The sequence below is a fragment of the Aythya ferina genome (genome assembly GCF_964211825.1).
Source record: "Aythya ferina genome assembly, chromosome: 5".
NCBI classification, from domain to species: Eukaryota; Metazoa; Chordata; class Aves; order Anseriformes; family Anatidae; genus Aythya; species Aythya ferina.
In genome coordinates, this window is record NC_140301.1 from 3,008,793 (window position 1) to 3,032,964 (window position 24,172).

At 48.5% G+C, this 24,172-nt stretch overlaps 1 protein-coding gene across 2 annotated transcripts; it reads left to right on the plus strand.

The window, feature by feature from the left end:
- Window positions 1-2,161: 2,161 nt before the first annotated feature.
- Window positions 2,162-18,911, plus strand: NRIP3 (nuclear receptor interacting protein 3). 2 transcript variants are annotated; one of them, XM_084521610.1, is made up of 7 exons: window positions 2,162-2,418; window positions 11,650-11,829; window positions 12,621-12,703; window positions 14,564-14,703; window positions 15,178-15,230; window positions 15,330-15,427; window positions 16,483-18,911. In XM_084521610.1, exons 1-7 carry the CDS (start codon window positions 2,320-2,322, stop codon window positions 16,496-16,498), a joined length of 669 nt encoding a protein of 222 aa, XP_084377736.1. In that variant the 5' UTR covers window positions 2,162-2,319; the 3' UTR covers window positions 16,499-18,911. The 2 variants fall into 2 exon arrangements, with proteins under 2 accessions (XP_084377736.1, XP_084377735.1); XM_084521609.1 differs by lacking the exon at window positions 2,162-2,418 and adding an exon at window positions 4,494-4,806.
- Window positions 18,912-24,172: the final 5,261 nt, after the last annotated feature.

Here is a 24,172-nt window from a genome sequence, read left to right on the forward strand (position 1 = left end):
GTCAGAGAAGGAGAGAGAATATCGTGTTTGTATGGTGTGAAATGACTTGCACAGGTTTAGCCTTGACAAGATCCCTCCTATATCTTTAATGACCTGAATATAAAATTTACGGCGTGGAAAGCCCCAGCAGCAGAGGAAGCCATCAGCACACAAGCTGCCTTTTGCAGGGCAGGAGGGGAAGTGAAATCCACTGAGATTTGGAAGTATGAATGATGTAGTTATGGTTGGCACTTTGAAATATATATGTAGCTTGCTTCAAAATAAATATTTGCAGTTCCACTCCAGCATATATGTGAGAGGGTGAGAGCTAGCATGTGTTGGTATTTCTTAAAACTAACCATTTTGAAAGTTTTGTGCTGGAATAATCTTATTGCACTGAACAGAGTTTAGTGTAATACATGCCAGGGAGAAGTGTCACCTGCCCTTCTACAGCCACCATTTCCTGCCCAGCTGCTCAGGTAGAGTTCCTGAAGAAAGCTGTTCAAGGGAGATTAAGGGAGAGAAAGAGATGAGAATGTGCTTTTGCTTGGAAGCTGCAGGTGAGGAAAGTTTTCTTGTGTTTTCAGCTCCATGAAAAACTTTGAAAGACACATTAGCCATACCTGCATCCAAACTTTTGATAAAAGGCAATTTTTAAGTCTCCAAATTATTCCAGTAATTTGTCTGAAAGTGCTAGAGCTGACCATTATATAGACTGCATTATTGGACAGCATAATTTATTTTTCTACAGTAATTATTGTGGCTTCCTTTTCTTGAGCCCTCCACAGTCTGTCTTCTGGAAATTCTTTCCTGTAGAGTTTTGTCTTTGTCCTGGGTTATATTATTATTATTATTTTTTTTTTTTTCTGGGATTCATGTCTGTTTTTCTGTTGCTGTTGAATTATACAGCTTTATCTGTTTCTTATTCTGAGTTTTCTGGGGCATCTCTGCATCTTTTCAGGATATGTTGGCAAGTACTAAAAATCACTTATTTTTAAGATAAGATGAGAGATCAGAAAAAAAAAAGGGGGGGGGGGGGAGGACCAGGATTGACTGACCCACTTCCCGCTTTGCTGATTTGCTCTTTGTTTTCCATTGAGAGAGGAGATGAAATGAGGGTGTAAACAACCTCAGCAGCTCTTCTTTCCTTAGACTGGTTAGCCTGCATGCGTGACTGGGTAGTATGCCTATAAAGCATGGCTGTAAAGTGGGGTATAAAATTCCTGGTGTTTAGCTCAATGAGTTTACATCAAATGTAAAGCAAATTCTGTCTGCAGGCAGGAGCCATGCCGCTCCATCTTGCAGGGAGGCTGTTAGATGAGCTCCCCAGTGCGGCATGTCCTCTGCCCTGCCTTGGAGGGGGCTTGTGCTGCTGTTCAGCACCACCTTCTTGTGCCCCAGCGCCCATATTGAGAGGCCAGGAAGGGCAGCATTTCCTCATGCTTCCTCCTTGCAGCAGCTTTGGGTGCTGAGGACAAAAGCGCCCCTGTCCTCGGCTTTGCTGGGCCAACAGATATCTTGGGCATGGGGGAGGGCCTGTGAGGCAGCCTTGCCGGGAGCCTCTGGGGCCATCTGCCTTCAGCCTCCACTGAGCTGTGGAAAACGGGCTCCCCAATCAGTAGGATTGTACAGTAGGTATGTTTATTCAGCGCTGGGCAACACGGGGGGTAGTCCCACCAAAGTCATGTGCACCTGACACCGCAACTTGCCTTGGTTATATGCAGCAAAGAGTTACATACGCATGGAGTTTCACAATATGCGTATACATATTCATAACCTGTCCCCGCTTCGTATTAAAATTAGTTCCAAGGAGTCATTTCCATAAACTCCTCCCATCTGGGTTTGCGCAGTGTATTCTGGTGGTGGTTGTTGGGGGTCGTAGGGATGAAGATTGATGACTCTTCCTCATCACCGCTCCTTGACCTCCTGTCTTTGCACAGACTCAGTTGCTCCTTGGCTCTTGTCCATCTGCAGGACCAGTTTCTGCCAGTTTCTTAAGATAGGCTCACACTCTCATTAGGAGACTGACCTTGGAAAGGGGCCCATGGCTTCTTGCTGTAGTTAATTTGCACAATGCACCATAGTTAGCAAAGACACTGAGTAGCATCCTAGTTTAATGCTGTCAGCGCTCTATCAATACTTGATAAGATTCTCCTGACTCCCTCTCTCAGTCCCCCCTTTTCTAGAAAGTTAGTAAATTCTTTTATTGTATTCTCCTAACTCCTCTCCCCAGCACGTGCTGCCTGCAGTGCATGCCGTCTGTCCGTGCCGGCAGCGGTGAGTACCAGAGCTCGGTGGCAGAGCCATCCTGTCCTGGAAGGCAGGGCCAGCACCCCCAGCATGGAGGGGTTTTGCAGCCTTTTGAAGCCTCTTGCTGACATCAGCCTTGATGCTGTGTTGTGCAGAGATGTGTGCACGCTGCGCTGGAGTCGGGAAAGGGTAAGAAAGGCATTTTAGTCTGTTGGGCTTTTCTTGAGTGAGAGGCAATGGTCGTGTGCGGACCAGTCTCCAGTGAGCAGGATGAGCATTTTGTGAGTGTGCTCTCCTTCAGAGACGTTGCACTGGGAGGGAGCCATCAATACCCCTGGCTAATCTGTTGCAAGCGAATAACCAACTCAGGAGTTAGCCACTGTTTTCAAGGTATCCAAACTAAACGACTATTGTACTGTGGATCTTAAGTAGTGTGGGCAGATGATACGCTGCTGCTCCAACTTTCCTCTTCCCCATGATTAAAAATCAGGATGGGAATTAGGACCTTTATCTTGCTTATTACCCTTAAGTACAGGGCAGGTTTTTTTTTTCTTATCTTTTGGTATCAGGTGCATTTATAACACACAGTGAAAGTGAAATTGTGTGATTCAGACAAAATGCTTGTCTGCTAAATGAATACCCAGCCTGTGGTCTTGGAGCTGTAGTGCGTGGGTTGCTTTAAATGCTCCACCTGCTCTTGCAGCTTTACTCTTCTTGCCATAAACCAGAGCTGATGGGGCATTTGCTGGTAAACCAGGCAGAGTGCCACTCCACCAGGGAGCTTTTATATTACAGTCACCGCCTGGTTTCAGTGGAAGTCCTTTGGTTTTCTTGTGTGCTTCCTTCCTTTTGGGAGAGCTCAAATGTAGCCATGTATCTTTATTTAATCAGGTGAATAAGTGTCAAATAGTTCCCAAGGTGAAAAATAAGGTGCTTTTGTCCTCTCAGGCATGTTTGCTCATAGTGGAACAATGGTCCCGTTGCATAATGAACCAAGTCAGCACGGGAGAAAAAACTATATCCCCCTTCAATCTGTCAGCCTCATTATCCTGCTGCACACAGGCTGCTCAGTGAATGCTTGAGTTGGCTCACGCGTAATGGCCTTTTTGTGAGGCTGTGGAATAATGGGCTTGCGTTTCAGTGCGTTTTGCACTCTCATCTGATTTTTCCTCTCTGCGAGGTCATGTGAGGAGGGGCTGAGCACAGCTGGGCCGGCTGTGGCTGCAGAGCTCAGGTGAAATGCCTGCCTGCAGCACGTGGCTGCTCTGGCATCAGCACAGCCCGGGTGGTGCTCACATCTGCCCTGCTCCAGGCATGGCTCTGCACCAGCACAGCTCCCGTGTGCCAGCCTGCGGGGCTGCTGGGTCCGGGCAGCGCTGTCAGTGCCCCCCCTGCACGTTCTGCCAAACTGGCCGAATGCCGGTGGTGTCTGTGAGCAGCAAGTGTGAGCCTGGGCTGCATCAGCAGGGAGAGGAAAGACACCATCAGGAGCTGTGGTTCCTCCTCAGGGTTCCAAGTGCCCTGGGAATCAGGCTTGACATAAATCCTGGGCTAAGCTCTGCTTTTCTTGTGCATGCTTGCTATCACATCAGAAGTGTCCTTTAGCTTAACAAAAACCAATCCCACGCGGGATGTTTCCGGAGCTGTGCTGTATCTCCTGAGACAGGGCTGTATTTAATCATGCGCCTTCTCTTTGCAACAAATAGCTCGAAAGGTTCACATGAATGTCTGCTTGCTGAGCTGCAGCGTCTGGGCCCTTCTGAAGAAAACACAATAAATTAAAATGTTTCTGGTGAAATCTTTCACCGTGCAGGACCACATTGGTATTGGGCAGCTGTCATCAGCTGGGCTGCTTCAAACACCGGCGTCAGGCCAAAAGGCTGTGCTCCAGAGCTGCGCTGGCTCTCAGGCTGCTGGCAGCCCTGTCAAAGCACTGGCACTCACTCTCTTTTCTGCCAGTGATGCTGCTGGGGGCTTTGAGAGCCACAGGTGTGTCTGAAGGCTGATGCCTGCCTGCCTTTTTCCTGGATCGAGCCCATTTAAATCAGACTGGCTCCGCTCGTAAGAGTCACCATGCAAGACGTTTCTTTGACCGAGATCGGTTCCTGGCACGGGAGCAGTGCCGGTGGCAGGCGCCTGCGGCTAATCTCCCTTTCAGGAGAGGCAGCGAGGAGGAGCAGTGCTCATTATTCCCTTAGAGTGTGCCTGAGCTCACCCGCGTTGTTTGTGCAATGCACTGCAATGAGCCTAACCCCTCCTTTACTACGCGGCGCTGGCTGGAGTACCTGCTGGTCTCCAAACGTCACGAGGCTCCGCTTATAAAGCACAGGCAGTGGATCTTCCCCCTGCTCTGTCCCTCCAAGAGGTGCATCTTTGAGAAGCAAGCTCTGCGCAGGCAGAAAGATGTTTTATTCAGGTATTCTGACAGAGCCGAGTAGAAAAGAAGTGGAGATAAGGGAAGCTGCGTCTCTCCGCCAGCAGAGGAGGATGAAGCAGGCGGTTCAGTTTATTCACAAGGATTCTGCAGATCTCCTTCCTCTGGATGGGCTGAAGAAGCTGGGGACTTCGAAAGACACTGTAAGGTTTATTGTGTTTACTGACAGCACATAATGAGATTTAAGAATCTGATAGGGCAGTGTCTTTTTTTTTTTTTTTTTTTTTTTTTTTTTCATGCTATTTTACTGTTAAGAGAATGAGTTGGCTGCTTGAGGAATTAAGTAGAAATTGGTATAATAATGAGGCTTTTGTATGTAAAGGAAAGGAAGTGGAAATATGATGTTATGGATCACATGAGGTTGCTGTTTGCTAGTAGGTGCTTTCACATGTCTGGCACTTGGATCTAAGAGCTTTTTTTTCATTGATACAGATGTCAGAAAATTGGATACGGCTTTCTATACAAAAACCCTCTCAGAATCAGAGTAAACCAAAATGGCTTCATATAATACATACATATGTACACGTTTGTCTGGGATGCAGATGTGTGCGTAACGTGATCACAAAAGGTTCAGCGAAGTACAGCCAGCAGGACTTCACAATATAAAGCTGTCACGATTACGCTTTGATAAAGGCTTATGCATATGTGGTAATTTTTACGAAGAAACTTAATGCTAGGTTTTAAATACATACATATGTAATGAACCATGTGATTCTGCAGCTGACACATAATATCCTCCATTTCTAAGGCTGGAGAGCTCTTCTGAATAATGTGCACAAATGTTTGAGCTTTCTTTAATGGGAAAAAATACCTAAATGTAATAGAAAAAGTCCTAATGTAAGAAGCAAAGTCTAGAAAACATTCCTTACTGGGGAAATCTTTTCTTTATTTTTTCCCCTCAGTTTTTGCAAAATTCTTGCACCTTGTAAGATTTCATATTTACTTTTTTCAATGGTTGATATAGGTTTGTTGAAAAATATTAATCTTTATTTTTAGTGAGTTAATTGTATTCTGTCACAGCCTTCCTGCTCAGCTGGCTTAGGGTCAGCTTCGTCTGGGTGAGACGAGTGGAACGAGCTTGCCGTTCTCTGCATTGTGCACAAAAATGATTATTTTTTTTTTAACATCCCAAACGTTTTGCAGTTTTAGGCAGCCACGTCTCTCGGCTGGGGAAAGGCTTGGAAGGAGCTTTGCTAAGTCACCATCGAACTGTGGTTATCTGTTAGGGAGCTACAAAGTGACTTTCAGAGCATGCTGGCGTGGTTATCGCTGTGATCTGCAGAGACCAAATAACTTGGCGTGGCAGAAAACCAGGGGTTTCCCCTCTGCCCCGGTGAGGGAGACAACAGGTAGCAGAGCCAGGGGTGCTGAGAGCTGAAGTGTCTTTTCCCACAGCATTGAGGGCCGGGCTGTGGGCAGAGCACGGGGCTCCTCACTCCCCTGGGCACTGAGACGTCATCTGAGGCTTTGTCCTCACTCCCATGCCAGTGGCTGCTGCACGTGCAGCATCGTTGCCTGCTGCTCCCCTGGCAGCAGGAAGGAGGGGTCCCACAGGGGTCCCTCTGTGGGGCTGTGCCCGACCCCATGCATGGCTTCTTGCCCCAGCTCATGTGGTGCCGTGTGGCTGGGGATGGACTGCTGGTGGTGTGTGAGCAGCACCAGGGCTGCACCTGTTTGCTGGCGCTAGCAGGAATCATCTTTTGGTCACCTTTTTGGCTTGCTGGAACTAGCAGGGATCATCTTTGGTCCCCGGGAGGAGCAGGAGGTTGCACGTCTCCGAGACTGGGGAAGCACAACAGCCTCTGAAACACGTCGTGCTCTGGCGCTGCTTTGGGCAGGTGGGACCCCCACCTCAGCACAGCCTCGAACAGCACAGGTAGGAGGCCCAGGGCATCAGGGGTCCTTGCTCAGGACACCTGCACGTCCTTCTTTTCAAAAAACCACACATCTCCCAACAAAGCAGCATCCTTTCATGTTTAAAATTGTGTGACAGCTGTGCTGACGTAGGTGGAAGAGCATTTGATGCGACTGACATTATTAATGCAGGGTTTCCTGCAGGGGTTTTCCATCAGCCTCGGCAGGAGAAAAGAGGAGATAATGGCTCCTCAGGTTTGGGGATGGGTGGCGAGGACAAAACCTGTCTCCAGGGTGACTGCTTTCAGTGGCAGCTGGCGGTGACTCCTCTTGTTTCAAGGATAAATCCTTTTCCTTTTGGCTGCATCCCGGGGTTGGCCCCCCGGCAGTGCTGTGCATGTAGAGGGGGGCACATCGCCTGGGCGCCTCCAGCTGCTGTGCTCCCACTCTTTGGAAGCCTGTGCTCTCCTGGTGATGCCCTGCGTGGGCAGGTTTGGTGTTCCCCAGTAAATACTTGTTGTAATCGTCCGTATTAAGCCCCATATGTTTTAGTATCTTACTCTGGTTTGAACCAAACTCTTCTAGCTCCTTTCTCCCTGTATGTATTTCATTTTATTTGTAGGATACGAGACCAAACCATAGGTTAGCATGCTGGATTTGACAAACACACAGCTGGTTTATGACACATAACCCAGCTCATTTCTGCTCATAACACGCATGGTTATGAGCAGAAACTGGGTTTGTTTTGATGCTTTGCTATCAGCCACCTCTCCAAAGCTCAGGGGACTGGCACAAGGTGGTCAGTAGCTGGGATTTGGGCCTTCCAGTGCAGTACCCGTGAGCTGTTGCCTGAGGTGGACGGTGTGCTGCCTGCCACCAGATCCTCCGTGTGCTCAGCATTGCTCTCACCAGCTCGTACTGCATTTTCCACCAAGCAATGAAGGCTGAAGATGCAGGCTTGGCTTCCAAAGCAGAGCGAGTTGCTGGGGATGGGTGGCCCAGCAACTCACAGCCTGGGACGAGGGAAAGGCAAGGAACACCAGAAGAAAATGATGGGAAGGAGAAGTTGCTTTTCTAGTATCTCGTGTAATTTATTTTGCTGCCACACCAGGCTGAGTTTTTCCTCACTGCCCTTTCAACATGTGTAGATTATTTACTGATTTACAGCCCATCTGCTTTTTGTCCAAGAGGCACTAGCTAATTCTGACGCAGGAGATTTCTGCCTTCCCACGGAGCTTAGCAGAAGCTGGCAGCTTCCTCCTCGCTTTGGGGGGAAAGCACAGAGGCCGTCAGGCCCCAGGGCCAGGCACACAGATCTACCTGTGTGTGAGGCACGTGTCTGAGCCCCCCGATCATCAGCAGTGATCCAGTTGATTTCAAGTGTGGACACCACCATTCAGCTAACCCAGATAGTTGCCTTCTTTTAGGGAGAGCGGGGGCGTGCGGGTGAGCAGAAGGCATCTCTTGTCCCATGACGTGATGCTCAAGAAGAGGCTGCTGATAGAATTTGAATGGGGGATGCAAAGAAGAGAGAGAATGTGGTTATTTCCTGGGAGGAGCTCTCTTGGTATTTTAAAACTTTATTATTTTTTTTTTTCCCCCAAACTATTTGGGCACAAAAGAGAGGGCAAACCTTGTGAGGCTGGTTAGGGGCAGGGAGGAGCTGGCATCTGCCCTGACCTTCAGCTCTCACCTGAGGGAAACTGTTGTGACTGGTCTTGTTATCCCCTCATCTAGAAGCCAAAATAGTGAGAAACCTGCCATGGAAATGCGTACTGGGAACTGTGGTGTGTACTTGTGTATCAATCAGAGAGGAACAGAGTGGACTGACTTATTTGTATTTTTGACAGACACCGGTAAATAGGTTCAGCAATACCTGATGTCTCCATTCGTTTCTTCCAGTTTTCTACTCTGACTTTTTTAGAAGATTGCAGGTTTTTGCAAAGTCGCAGGGATGGAAATGGAGATATTTTATGGAAAAAAAAAAAAAAAAAAGGCTTGTTTGGAACATCCATTCTTCTGAACGATAGCAGGAAATATTTTTTTTACTACTGCAATTTAATAGTAGGAAAGATTTTTTTTTCCCCACTTTCATGGTGGTATGTAACATTTTATTCTCTTATAAAACTCTCATCAGGTTTGTGTGATGTGTAGAAAGACAGTACCCAGTAACCTGCGTTACTGTGCACATCGGTCCTGGCTGCTCTGCCAACCTGAGCTGAGGAGAGAACACTGCTGGTTTCCAGATCTGTCGCTGAAGAGGTTTTCCCCATTTCCCTTCCATAAATGGTCTGCTTGCAGTTTTCCAGCAAAAACTGCGTTTGCACATGTCCCCTAGCACATTATCTGTTTACCAAGTATGTATCCATCACTTGAGTCATCTCTGTGACTAACATCCCTCACTCTGTTGCACACGAGAGTTGAGAAATACAAGCTAAAGCAAACTAATTAATAGTCTGAGACAGAATGGTGCTACAGGGAACCTTTCAACCCCCTTTTGCCGGATTATTTATGTACTGGAGCACGAGTAAGCGACATTTTCCAGCACTCCTCTCCTCCCTCCCCCCCTGAAGGCAGGATGCGCTGCTGCTTCCAAAAGAACGAGCATTAGCAAGAGATGGTCCCATGTGGTTGGTAAATGTTTGCTGAATGCTAGGTATTTTTTTGTTATGGTTATGGATCCCATACAGGAGTCATAAAACCAGGGCCTGAGAAAACCCGTGCATGTAACTAATTAATGATCTGTAGGTGAACTTGTGAAATTTTTTTAGGTTGAAACCAAGGATAGATGACAGCCAAAATAGCAGTGATGTGTGCACTGGTGACTTTTTCTTCTCCAGGGTGTCCCTTCAAAAGGCTTTGGCAGTGCAGTTTAGGCCAGGCACATTGAGAGCGCATCCTGACTGTTCTGGTTTATGACCACATGAGTTCCTATCAGTCCTAGGTACAGTGGACCAGGGCTGGATGTGAGCTGGTGACCAGTTTATGATAGGCAGTCTTCCATCCAGCTGGGAACTTCATCTGTTTTTCTCCAGCCCCTGCCCCCATTTGTTGTTTGATGCCGTGAAGCTTTAGTCCTCCCGATGTGTCTGTGTGGCGGGCAAACGTAAAGGATAACAAAGATGTGCCAGCTACTGTCTTGCATTGCTGCTTGGATGTGGAGCCTTCAAGGTGGGGATAGTGCTGATTGTGCACCTATTGCTCCCACCTCCTGTAAGAGAGTGCTTGCTTCTGAATCGATTTCTTCATCCCTCACCATGGGGTCTGTACCACTGATAGTGGAGCTAGTCTGCCTACCTGGCAGCTAGCTAAGTAGTACTGGCTCTTGCAGTTTAGTCTTGTGGATCCTGTCAGGAGAGCGGTAGCTCACCAGTGCAGTGATGGATCTTTCTTTCTTTTTGTGCACGAAGGAGGTGGCATATTGTAGGATCTGATGTTTCCCTGTCACTAGGAGCACAGCCATGGTCTCTCCTTTGCACAGGATGTGCTCTCAAGTGTCAGACACAGCACCTGCAGCTGGAAAGGATGATGAAATTATATTTCAAGTGACAAGTTGTATGCAGAAGAGCAGTGAAAAGTGTGGGAAAAAAGGAGACTACGTGTCCCTGTGGCCATGGCTATCTACAGCATATACCTGGTTTTGTCATTCACATCCAGCTGAACTGCCAGGGCTCTGCCCACAGCAGGATGTGAAGCACCAACGCCGCCTCAGTTATTTTAGGATGATGCCAAGTTGCATTAGCCTTCTGTAAGTGCTGTTATTTAACATGTCGTCCAGAATATTTGTAAAGATGAGGCATTGTGTGCGAGGCTGCGTGCTGGCTAGCTTGGAGGACTACAGCACGAAGTTTTCAAAATTATCCCAATCCCATCGAAATCCCTTCAGAACTAGGGGTTTGCTGTTCTAGATGCCTTTGCAGACACACGAGTGTATTTAATACGAATGCAAGAAATTCAAGAATGAGACAGTAAAAAGCTCTTACTGCAGACAAATTAGAATCACAAGAAAAGGTCGGGGGGCAGGGGGAAGCTTAGCCAGGCAGAGAAAAGAGCAGATAATCAAGTAGAGTCATTTCACCTCCAGCAGCGTGTGTGCATCCGTCCATGACTAGCATTAAATATAAAAAGGCTTTTGGGAAAGCAGTCAGAGGAGATACTGAGAGGCAACGTGCTTCTCACAGAGCAAATGGAAGTGACACGGAAAGCAAGAGGCAGCCATATGATGCACGGGGACTTGTAGGGGTGAACTTACCGCAGGCCGTGTTACCGCTGCCTCTCCTCTCCTTTCTCTCCCATGGCGTGACACCTAGGACTTGTCCCACTTACCTCAGCTGCTAAATAGAAACGTGCTGGGAAGAGAAACCCAGGGCAAAAGCCTTATTTTTGATCAAATTCTGATCCAAAGACCAGATCTAACACTAGGCAGCAAATTAAGCTCACTCCTTGCAGTTCTGCCTTGTTCACTCGCACATGTAAGAACCAACACACAAACACCCACATCATCTTTTCAAATTCTGGCTTGATCCATGCAAAGAACATGACCGGTGGAGATTGGACTCAGCTATTTTGCATATCAGCAACACCAGTGCTGAGCCAAGTGTCAGCAGTGTTCATTCAGCACCTCCACGAGCCTTTTCCATACTTATCTAGTACACATAATTTTCCAATTGATTTTGTTACCTCTTAACTTCTCCCAGTTTTGCAGAATTCCTGATACTCTTATCAACAGATCACGACAATCAGAGTGGAAACAACACCTTGAAAAGCCTGATTTGTTTTTACTCCTATACGAAGTCAAATCCTGAATTTGGAAAAAGAAAGATGTGCCTCCAAAGTCTGCTTAATATTTTTGAAAAGGGTTATTCCCTCACCAATGCCAAGTAGTTCTCTTTAATCAAAGCCATGTTCAGAGCTAGCACAAGAACAAATGGGTGCAGCCTAGGACGAATGCATGCAGTCTGGAAATCACGGGAAATTTTCTGATCACTGTGAGAGAAGACTTGGGGGCAGCCCTCCTGTGAGATCCATGCTGACCCAGGGGCACCGGAGGATCATGCAGCAGGCTGGCAGCGTGTGTCACTTTGGAGCTTTCCACTGACTTCACCCTGCTCTCTTTTTGTGTTCCCTTAAAGCAACCACACAATATCCTGCAGAGACGCTTAATGGAGACAAATTTATCAAAACTGCGAAGCAGCCGGGGCAGCTGGACTCCGAAGAGTGACATCTCAGCACAGACCAATAAGTTGAATCAGACCAAACTGGGCAGCTCCAGGAAAGTGGAGGATGAGGAGTTCATAGTGGTGAGCTGCCAGGTAATATTCCACAGCCTTCAGTTTTATTTGTTTTTTCCTCCAAATTTTATTTTTGACAGCCTCACGCGATGTTCTTGCTTTCCTTGTTTCTCGATTAGGGATGTTAGCTTAAGGCATTATTTTGACAAAACCCTGTTTAGTTCTAGAAGAGAAAAGCAGTCATTTTCAGCAGCGAAATAAAAACCTATTGCTATTTAGCAGCCATCTCCTCCTGCGTGAGGAATGACAGCAGCTCTGCATCACCCGAGATTTGCAGCAGCCTTAGAGGCGGCTGCGTGCAGCTCATGGGTTGCCCAGGGCTGCACTGCTCCTGCCCCCACAGCCCTGGGGCTGCCATGGCATGAACACCCAAGCATCACAGAGAAAACTGGTCTGATGGATGCCTTCTCTCGGATTTCAAGCTGTAGAGAGTAGCAAGGCTGGGGGAGCACACTGAAATGCTCCAAATTTTTCTTGCTCCAAAGCACCCTCTTGCACCATACACCAGGTCTAGCAGCTATAGGGTGCCAAGGAGATGCCAAGGCCAGCGTCTGCAGCTGGAGCCCCTCAGTGCCCAGCACTGTGTTATTTCATAGCCCCAGCTTTCTCAAAAAGCAGTTTAACAGCTGGGCTGGACAAGGTGATGTGCTAATGCTGGTGGTCCTGTGGGGCTTGTACATGTGGTAGGGCATGCCCTGAGACAGCTTGGAGGGGACAAGGAAGGTGTGGGCTGATGTAACGAAACACCGGTGCTTCTGCATTCCTCCTTCCCCCCCCATGTGTTGTCTCCCCTCTCTGCTTGCTCCTCACAGTGCGCTGGGAAGGAGCTGAAGGCCGTGGTGGACACGGGCTCGCAGCACAACCTGATGTCGTCCGCCTGCCTGGACAGGTTGGGGTAAGTGTGCTCTGGTGGGCTGGGCTCTGTCCTGCAGAAACATGGTGCCTGGCAGTGCTTCCTGGGGCACGCTGTGAAGCAACGCAGCCTGCTTTATGGATTATAACAGCGCATGTGGAGGGGCTTCATCCTGCAAGATATTACACTGGCTGCTCAACACGTCCTAGCTGTACACTGATGGCCTGTGACAGTCCCTATGCTGCCCATGTTACCCATGCTGGTCCTCTGCATTTTTATTTTTTATTTTTTTTGCAGCACTTCTCAGCTTCAGAAACATGCCCAGGGACTGACCTGGCAGGCACCAGCAGGACTGCCTTTCCACCAGCTTCTTGCAGCTCCCTTGCTGTTTGTGTTTGCCGTGACAAAAGCTAAAGCCAGATTAACCAAGCAGCTTAAAAAACGGGGCTTTGATGCCCAGCCTGTTCTGCCTTCTCTGTGGTAGGCCCTGTGCAACAACAGGCACTGCTCCAGCACGTTTCACTTCAAAGCAGTCCAGTGCACGTGGCGATGATAAAACACGAGTTTTGTTTAAATTCAGCCCTGGAAAGCAGTGGGGAAGTGACTTACTGAGCGTGCTTGTTCCTGCTGGGGCTGAAGGGCCTGGTAGGATGCTGTGCCGAATGCTGCTGCCTGCAGGTCAGGCTTGGGGGCGCTGGGGTTGGGTTCCTGCTGCCTCGTCTGGGGTCTGGGCAGAATGCGTGTGCCTGAGGCACAGGCTTTTTAAAAACCTGTGTGTTGTCATTGTGCCTTTTGGGGTCTTTCTCTTGCCTTTAAGGCTAGCTCTCAGGTCACTGCAGTGCAATAAATCCTCCTTGGGTGTAGAACTGAACAGCAAGGCTGTGCTTGGGGGCTTATGGAAGGGAAGAGAGACCCGAGCCTGCATGTCTTCCCTCCAGTCACTAGAGAAGCCGCTGGGAAATGCCTGCTCCAGAGCAGTTCTGGGGCAGAACAAGCCAGCTCAGGGTCAAGGAGCCAATAGACTTGATGTGCTCCTGACAGCATTTTCAAGGCCAGTCTCTAAGTAAAGAGTCAGAGGGGATCCAGATTGTTCTCTTTGTTGCCTCTCCTGGTCTTTGTACTTGTGCTGAATGATGTGGGCAATCCTAACCTCAGCACTGGCATCTCTGCCTCTTTGAATGGACAAAAATAAATGCAGCGTTTACCTGAGAGAGACATTACTGTCTGGCTGCTTTTCCATTAGATTCTAGTTCGGTTTAAAGGACGCATTAAAGCTAAATAATTAATCAGCGTTGTCAGAATAGTTCTTGGAGCACAGACAGAAGAAATTACTGTACTTGAGATATTTGTGACACCTTTTTTTCTTTTCTTGGGCTGAATGTGATTTATATGTCACAGCTTCCTCTGAAGACAGCCAGCAGTAGTATCTGCTAATAAGCAAGCATTACACACATTGCCCTAGCTTTAAGGCATGGAGACAAAATGTTGTTATCTCAGCTGATGGAAGTCAACGTAGAGCATCACTTGATTCCTCCAACACTAAATTAGAAGCAATTTTAGATCAGGAGCTTTCTAAGGCTTGGGGAAATGTTAAACAAAAGATTCCTCAGGTAAAAAGAACTCACAAGCCGTGAGTTACATTCAGAGTTCGCTTCAAACAAGGCCTGACTCAACCCCATGGCTGCATCTTGGGATGGTGCTGTGAACTGAAGTGGGTATGAGCTGCAGACTACACACAGGACATTGCAGAAAACCTGCCAGGAAAGCAGCATCTGTTAGCAGCCTGGTAACACGAACAAGCTAAGAGCACTTCAAGTCTGAGTACCCTTCAAACGCAGTTTGCTCCTCCCCAGATGGGCTGAACTGTGGCTGTTTCATGTCACAATTTTTTTCAACGTGCAGGTTAAAGGAGCATCTTGAAGCGCTTCCCAGTGAGGAGGAGGCAATTTCCTTACCACACAACCAGAGGGTCATCGGCCAAATTGCCCATCTGGTCCTGACGGTGGGAGCGGTCCGCGTGGAGTGCGCCGCGCTCGTCGTGGGTGAGTGCTCCGCTGGGAGTACCCTGAGGGAAAGCACGAGCCTTCAGGAAACACATTAAAATTCAAATAGAATTACTTCTGTTCTTGATAGTGTGTTATATTAACTCCTGGATTGATGCTCTGGGCTCAATGCTTATGTGCAGAGCAGCCACAGCAAGTTGGAGCGAGGCTGGCCACGGACCTTGACCTCCCTGGCATGGGCCGTGCTCAGCCGTTTGCCTGGGCAGTGAGTGCGGGAGGGAGAGAGGATCTGCTCGGCAGGGCTGTGCTGATAGCACCGAGCTTGCTCTCTGCCATGGGTCCATGTCTCCCCTGCCTGTCCTCGTTTACCTATGCTCCCCTCTGGAGTAATTCAACCCCTTTATAGACTGTTTTTTTTTAGCAGAGCAGCTATCGAGGAAGGGTGTAGATACTTTACAGAAAGCCGTGGGAGATCATTTTGAATGTATAAATCCAAATGTTCCTATTTTTCAGAAGACAATGAGAAATCCTTCTCCTTTGGCCTGCAAACACTGAAATCCCTGAAGGTAAAAGTTTTCTAGTAGGGCTTTTACCCATGCTGGAGAAGCTGGGACCACTGTGAATTGCAGCTTTCCCTCTTACATGAATACATTTATTCTTTACAGTGTGTCATAAACATGGAGAAGCACCAGCTTGTTCTGGGGAAGACAGACAGGGAAGAAATCCCGTTTGTGGACAGCATCAGCACTGGAACAGGAGAGCAGTAAGTCTGCTGTGCAGCGGGGCAGCGTGGGGCTGTCCAGGCTGGCGGGCAGGGGGCAGGCAGACCCTTGCTGCAGGTGAGATGGGGCTCACCAGCACAAGCAGAAACTGTGTGTGTTGACTCATAGAGTTTTGAAGCAGAGCCCCTGGATTTTTCAGAAGCCTTTTTCAGCTTCTGCTTTTTCTCTGGTAAATGTTGCACAGTAAGGGGGATGTCTGCAAAAATCATACTTAGGGAAATACCTCAGAAAATGTACTGAGGTCATTAGGAGGACTCCTTGAGCATTGCTTTTTGAGAGCATTCCCAAACAAACATTTTCCTGGAAAATATTTGCAAAGCAAGGCAAACAAATCCACATGACTATTTTACAAAGCGCGGGAGAGAGAGATCCTGCCTGGAGATAACTGTGTTGCCTCTTCTTCCTGCTTTGACCTGGCTGCTGTTGCTTCTTCAGTTTTAAGTCCCCGCAGGAAGACAGTGCTGCCCGCTCTGGTACTTCCTTAATGCATGCAATAACTCCCTGATATGTCCTGGGGGCAAATGTTTGCTGACGTTAAACATTAAATACAGCTGACTGTATTTAACTATCTGGGCAGCGAGTGCACTGGGCATGTGCACACCAGGTTAGGGAGGCAGGGTACCAGTCGGGATTGCTATTACAGTTGGTATTTCCTGAGCAAAGGGGGTCCGGGGTGACCCAGGCACCAGGCACACGATGGGTGGGTGCAAATATGGGCACTGCTGGCTGGCTGGGCACCTCTCAGGTACCCCGCAGCATGCTCCATGGGGACAGGAGCGCACGGGCAGCCCATGACACCCGCCGGCCGTGTTTGCAGCATGGCAGGGACGCGATGCCCTGCACGGCACCACAGGGAGGGGTGCTGCAGGGTGAAACACGGGCTGTTTTCCCTCTGTCCTTTGAAATACAAATGAGTATGGCTTCTTGTAGCTCTGCCACAACTGCAGCTATGAATTATTTCTTGCTACTGCATTCAAGGCTATTTTTTTTTTCCATGTAGCAATTCCGATTAAATATATTTTTCTTCCTGTTTCAGCACTTTGGAGGCGTAAAGAGGAATTGAAATGCCGTCCCTCCACAAGAGCTCGACATCAAAGAGATTCCGTGCAGCTGTTCCAGACGAAACAGCAACGCACTGCTTTGAAAACATTTATACTAGGCTACAGCTTAAGTATAGCTACATGAAATCTGTTCAGTAGCCAGTAACTTAGAGATATTGTCATGTTTATCTATGGGGTTTGAGAAACAAATGTGTGCTTATTTTCTGGACTTTTCTATATAGTGTTCTCTTTATTACGAACAGTTGGGAAACCTTATGAATTTCTTCTGATGAGAAAAAACAATTTTTATAGTGGCCTCATAAGAGTAATTGTATTTAGCTGTGATTAGAGGCTATCAGAATGAAATTTTTATTAATGATTTTTCCAGAGGCTAAGCATTTATATTCACTTAATTGATATTGCCACATTCAAATGGCCATTACCAGGAAGTTACTCATAGTAAAATAACAACGCTAATATCGGCCATGAATTATAGTTCATCCTGTTAGCCATAGTATTGTTGCTGTGTAATTGAGGACGCAACGGCTGGCTTGATGAGAAAGAGCAATTAGAGAATTATTCATGGGTTAGGCTCCCCCTCGGGCGGCGTGGCGCGGGCTCCCGGGCTGACCCCTGCAGCCGTGCCAGGGCTCACCCTCTCCAGGGAAGTCCCCAGAGGGCTCTTGGCTGTCTCCCTAGAGGGAACAGGCAGGGAAATTACTCGCTGTATCGTGCCAAAAAGAAACAAATGAGCGCACAACGGTATTTTCGGGTACGAGAGCAGACACAGAGCCTCACTGCGAGTCACGTGCCCTCAAAGCACCCTTGCTTTTCCCCTGCTGCTGCAACAGGTCCCTCGGCTCGGCCTGCATCTCCAGCTTGTGACCCACAGCACCAGCAGCACCGGGGCTCTGTACCCGTGTGGGGGTTGGACTCTGGTTGTACTTTAGTGATGCTGTCAGGAATGCCACAATTTTTTACCTATTTCCAAATCACCAGGGATTTAAAGTACAACACTAACCTTGTCCACCCTCAGGGCAAGTGGGAATGTTCACTGGGATCAGCACCTCATTTGGCATTGCTATCCTGGAGCAGCAAGGATGCTGCTTCACATGCTGCTTGCTTGCAGGCCAGAACAAACGTATGGTACTGCGTGGAGGAACCTGACCTTGTACAAAAGCAGCTTTCTAGATTTTTAAAAGCTAATTGGAATTAATTAGTCATCTGCTGAAGGGGCATCTTTGAAATTCAGAGTAATACCCTTGTGACATTCTGTACCCACTGATTTAGAATCACAGAATTGAAGGGGTTGGAAGGGACCTCCAGAGACCATCGGGTCCAACCCCCTGCCAAAGCAGGTTCCCTACAGCAGGCTGCCCAGGTAGGCGTCCAGGCAGGCCTTGAATATCTCCAGAGAAGGAGACCCCACAACCTCCCTGGGCAGCCTGTCCCAGTGCTCCGTCACCCTCACCAGGAAGAAGTTCTTTTGCATGTTGGTGCGGAACTGCCTGGGCTCCATTGTGTGGCCATTGCCCCTTGTCCTGTCCCCACAGACCACTGAAAAGAGGTTGGCCACATCCCTCTGTCTCCCACACTTCAGATATTTGTAAACACTGATGAGATTCCTTCTCAGTCTTCTCCAGGCTGAACAGCCCCAGGTCTCTCATCCGTTCCTCATAGGGAAGATGCTCCCAGCCCCGTATCACCTTTGTGGCCCTCCGCTGGACTCTTTCCAGGAGATCCCTGTCTTTCTTGTTCCGGGGAGCCCAGAACTGGACACAGGACTCCAGGTGAGGCCTGACCAGGGCAGAGTAAAGGGGGAGGATCACCTCCCTTGACCTGCTGGCCACGCTCCTTTTAATGCACACCAGGATCCCACTGGCCCTCTTGGCCACCAGGGCACACTGCTGGCTTATGATGCCAGCTGGCAACCCCGCATCAGCCAGGTTTGCGATAGCCAGCGGTGGGAGAGCAGCTCCTGCAGTGTGTGCCTGAGCAGGGACAGGGTCCGGAGCCCGGCCCGTGTGCCAGTTCCAGCCCATGCTCAGTACCGCAGCTGGTGCCTGCAATGGTATCAAAGCTGGAGCTTTATTTCCTGCAGCGGGCTTGAACCTCTTTGCGATAATGAGTATTACTATCAAATCTGGAGCATTTGAGTTTTGAGCTCTTTTCTATTTTGGTGTTAAGTTTCAGTGCTTTCTCTACATATAGTATTTTATATAACACAGCTGTATGTATATACATACAGGGTTGAGCTGCCTACAGCAGTCCCATTGACGTGTTGTAGAGAGATTTCACTAAATATGAAATATATTTGATTATTTTATAAGCTATGAGTTTGGTATTTTGGTACTTCTTTCTGTGCTCATTGCTGTGCTAAATGTCAAATTAAATCTAAATAAAGTTTAATTGTTATTGCTGTTTATTTCCTTGTATCCTGGATATGCCAATTATTTGTTTTCAGTGCACTTATCTACTGAGAATAGGAGTTCATTTAAATCTTTACCCTGATGGGGCTCTACGGTGCCTTTGTGATTGTCAGGAATTGATTTCGCGCTGTACAGAGACTGGCAGCTGAGACGCACGAAGCAAGCAGGCTAAATGGCACACAGCACGCTCGTGGTAAAATGCGAGCAGTTGGAATCGCAGCCTTTATTGCTGTGCTTCTCCCTCCTAAGGGATGCCTGAAAGCCAGCTTGTGCTGTTTGAGATTTGCCCTTTGAAAGCATGAGTTTGCTTCTGCCATGTTTATCTAGCTCATCGGGGCAGTACGAGCCCAGTTAGTGGAAGATGGACGGGCCTAAACTTCATGAGACTGGGAAATGGAAGTGATCAGAGCAAAGACACCAGGTGAGTCACGGTGCCTTTCTCAGAGTGCCAGCTTCCCTGGGTGCTCGCTCCTGCTCACCTCCAGTCCCCGTGGGGCAACCTCTCCCCTGCCGCCTCGTGGTGAGGGGCCAGGAGCAGAGAAGAGGGCAGTGCCTGGGAGGAGATGGACTCAGAAGTAACGTTATTCACAGGCATTTCACATCCTGCTGAGCTCCACCAACAGATTTTTTCGTAGCCTCTGCCAGCAGAACAGCTGATGGGCCGAAAGCTGCAGGGGTGTTTCTGCACAACTATCTGCAGGGTAATCTGTTATCCAACAGTTCTCTGGGGAGGCCCTTTTTATAGGCTTTCCTGTTATTGTTTTGCTGATGACAATGCAGTGCTCAATGTGTTGTGAAAACAAAGCTGATTTGAGTGCCTCAGAAGCAAACAACCAGGTGACATTTCAACACAAACGTGTCTTAGGGCTGTACCTTGCTTGGTTTGTTTTATGGGGTGAGCACCAGCTCAGGTCTGTGTTCTTTATCACCTGCTGGCTTAAAAGATGGAGGGATGGCAATGGGTTTCTATCAGGTGAAGGGCCCTGAAACACCAGGGCTCACAAGGGATACACTGGTTTCTAATTCCAGTATGAAAGACTCCAGCTAGCTTTAGCTTCACATACTTTGCGTGTCAGTGTTTGGCTTTTCAACAGATGCTGCACCTTTCCCTCAGAAGCCGGCTCCTGGTTCCTGACAGGCCGTGTTGCTCCTTGGCTTCCACAGCCAGCCCCTGGGCTGTGCGGCCCTGGTGCTACTGCAGCCACGTGCTGATCCCTTCCTCCTCTGTTAATTTGCTGATGAAAAATGAGCCTCTTAGAGACAACGCTGTAGGTATCGGTGACATTTCACTAGAGATGGTGTTGCTGAGAAGGTGACTGATTTAATGATTTTGTTACTAGAGTGGTGCTGCCACTTCCCCGGGATGAGACTTCATCGTTCTCAAAGTGGGAGTGAAAGCAGTCAATAACCTAAAAATACCATGAGTTCAGAAATAACAGGATGTCGCACCAGCAGGGGAACCAGTCGTGGAACGCTCCCGAGTTTTCCTTTTTTTCTTCTTCTTCTTTTTCTCTCTTTTTTTGATGTGGCAGGATGGGTATCTGGGGTCTGTGAGAGCCACCCACCAGGACACGCAGCTGACCTCTCCAGAAAACCACCTTGGCTCACACAAGAGAAAGAGGTGTGAAGATGCACGCTCATTCAATGTGACCCCCCCAGGCACCTCAGAAAGAGGTGTTGTGCCTGCAGGAGCCCTTTTCAGCCCTGCACATCACCTCTGCTGCTCATGCATTGCCCAGGCATCCGCAACCCCTCCGTGCCCTACCAACACAGCGGGCACGAGGGGCTGCCAGCTGGAGAGCATCTCACTGGCAATGCAGACAACACGGGAATGCACTGCTGAAGTGAAACAGCAGTACTGAGAATGATGTTCTCAATGAGAAAAAATAATTGTGTTACTCTGAACTCCAGTCCTCTGTTCCTCCACCAGCAGCTCAGATGGAGCCAGGGCAGTTGCCAGGCACTCAGTAGCTGGAGAACACGCTGACTCGTGGGGAACACCTGGGAGTTTGTTGGCATGGAGAGGACAGGAGAATGCCTCAAAGGGGGCAAAACAGGACTTAAAGCTGGCGCAACAGGGAAAACAGGACTTGATGGCACAGGCGGCTGTGACTCTGGTAAAGTAGGGCTGCTGTGCACTGTGCCCGTTTGGCATTCTGGGTCGGTGTGTTTAAAGAATAAATCTGTGGATTTTAAACTCCTGACTCACAGAGAGCTTCTCCACTGAAAGCATCACGATGCCTCTTGGTTTAGGCTTCAGTTGACATATTTAGGATTGACTTTTCAGGCTTACGAAAATGAGATCTTGTTCCTCCAGAAGGAGATGGCCGTGGAGTTTTAAGAACACATTACGTATGAGGGCTAATTAGCTTGATATTTACAGTTTAGCATTTCCTGAGATAAATTTGTTCCAAGTGAGATCACATTTTGATGCGAGGAAGCTTCTGCATAGCAGCCCTGTCCGCCTGGTGCTTTGTGTGCTGTGCTGTTAAGGTCATGAGCCCTGTACAGAGCCTTCCAATTAAGTGATGAGTGAAGCAAGGATCCTGCATAGGGGTTAGCTGTGAGGGCTGAGACCCCTCTCCTGCCAGGCTCACTTCCCACCCTGGCAGGAGAGCATCTGACACCTGTGGTGGGCTCCCTGTGCAAGTGCCACCGTCCTGGCAACTCAAGCCAAAGGGGTTATTGGAGTGTCAGTGCGGGGCCAGAGAAGGTGGGACCGTGACCCGGCATGGGAAGGGCAGCAGCATAAGCGGGTTAACTGGCGTGGTTAGGGCTGCTCCTGCTCGGTGAGAGAAGCCAAGCTTACAGCTCTGCCACAGCCTCTGCATGGCCACCTTGCAGCTTTTCCTTCCCGTGCTATTGGAAAGCCAAGCATTGTCTAAGCAGTTATCACAAAAAAGGGAGAAGGGGTTCACTTGTACCTATTCTGAGAGCAACTGAATACAGGTGAATAAAACCCACTTGGGGAAAGCACTAGGGTAATGCATCCCCACAGCCTGAACAGAGGAGGGATTAACAGGATGCTTTCATTCAAAAATCGTATTAGAGTCTGCTGATTTCTTTGAGCTGACATCAGCTGCTCTCCCTGTGCTTCCGCTCACTGCCAACTGGAATTGAATTAAGGTGCTCCAGATGCATCCTATTGCTGTAGGAGAGAACATCTTACTGTTTTCCTGAGAGTCGCAGGTAACTCATGCAAGACAGGCCAGGCACAGGAAATTTAAAGCCAGCTCCGCAGTGATACGAGCTGCCACATCACTGAAGTCAGGGGCTATCCCCACAGGCCTGGCGCAGGCGTTTGGTGCGTGGCTTTGAGGAGCAAGGCCCAGGGCTCTGTCTGCTACAGCACGGGGATGCGATGCGCTGAGCAGGAGATGGGCCCGTGGAAAGGCTGCAGCAATGCACAACGAGTTCTTCACGTGCTGTCCAGTCTTGAACTTCACTCTTTCAGGTTTTCTTCATTTTTAACAGCACAGCTGCAGCTGACAGGGTCTCTGTTTCCCCACTACTTGCACATCACTGAGCTACAAACAGAAATGGTGATTGGGTAAGCAAACAAACCAACCCCAAAGACACCTACATGCACACACACACACAAATAAAACATTAATTGCTGTAAAGCCTAAAAGCTCCCGTCGGGGCTCCTGTACATTAAACGTGATACAAACACAACTGACTCAGGCTCCAGCTTTTGAGGCTGATGACATAAAATTAGGGCAACTTGGCTAGTGAAGAAGGCAAACATGAGGGCAAAAATAAGGAGACAAAGAGGCTTGAGAAGAAATAACTGCATGCAAAAACAACCTACCTGAGAGTGGTGTCAACGATCAGCTGTGCCCTCTGCTGTGTGCAGAGTGGTGCCTTCCAGAAAGTGCATCCCAGCTGTACCGGGGTGCAGATATAAGAAACCTCCCAAGGAGTTTTGCTCAGAATGAACGACCTCTCTGTACTTCCCACTTTACAAGGAGAAAAACCAGCCTGTGTATTTAGCAGAATCTCCCGTGTGTGTTCATTGCCTTCCCCAGAGACCATGGGTGCTGTTCAGCACCGTTAAGCTGTAGCCTGTCCCAAATCACTCTCAAAAAAAGCCCCATCACTCCCTCCAGAAAAGGCTCCAAATTTTGGTCCTTTTCTTGATGCCACAAAGCTCCTTTCTGCCCTCGATTTAGTGTAAGTGGGTGCTCTCATCAGGCAGAGGAAGACAAGAAGCACATGATGTACCGTGCTCTCTGGAGACTGCTAATGATGTTTGGTTAATTTTCATTATCAGCATGAACGATCTTTGGGCTTTCTCTGCATCTGTCTTATTTCAAGTCGTCTTTTCTTTCTTAGTTAAGTGGCAGCTCCTGCGGACAGTGATCTAATTGCTCCTCGGTACCTGCTCGAAGCAGCTGAACTTAAAGATGGAGCTCGTATAATTTATTGTACATATGATTTGGTCTTTGAGGCTTGGATCAAATAAAATGGAATAGCAGATTAACCAGTAATTGAATGAAGTGAAAGGTACTGTGCGGGCTAACGCAGAGCTCACAGAGAGCTTTAGAGGCTGAACAAAATCGTGTAGTGAATCAACGCGTGCGTGCTGTAGTCAGCAAGTGGCAGGAGGCCTTTGAGCTTGGGTGCCCAGGACACACAAGCTGCTTTCTCTCTACTCAGTCACAGCAGCCAGGGCACGATGCTGGTGGTGGAGTGAAATGCCCAGGACAGGTTACGCGCTGGCACCTAGGGGCCTTCCAGCACCTTGTGCTGAGCTGCAAGTGGCGAAGCCAGCTCCACGGCTGGGGTTGAGCAAGGCTTTTGAGTCACCTGAGGAGGTCACAGGGAGGTGCAAGGTGCAGGATGCTCAGAGGGCTGTGTTGGGAGGCAGTGTGTGGAGGGTCTGGCCTGCTGACGCAGCTGCTGTTACAGGCACTGTCTGCTCCAGGACATTGGGCCCCGAAAATCTGTTCCCTTTCCTGGCCTTCCTGGGATTACAGCACGCATTTGTAGAAAGAAATAACGAGTAACAGTGTACAGACAGAGCCACAGGGCCCTCTGACTACATCTGGAAAGTAAAATGACCTTAAAATCTGTACCAGAGAATTGTTTGAAAATATTTAAATTATTAAACTTAAAATAACTATAATCTTCCAGCACACTATAGTACTGCACAGGACTGGCAGCCAGGAAATTGCTCCCTTTTCTCTGCTGCCTCCCAGATTCAGTGCCCTGAGCTCCTCTGTATGTTCCCCACCATGCTTCCTCTGTACAGCCA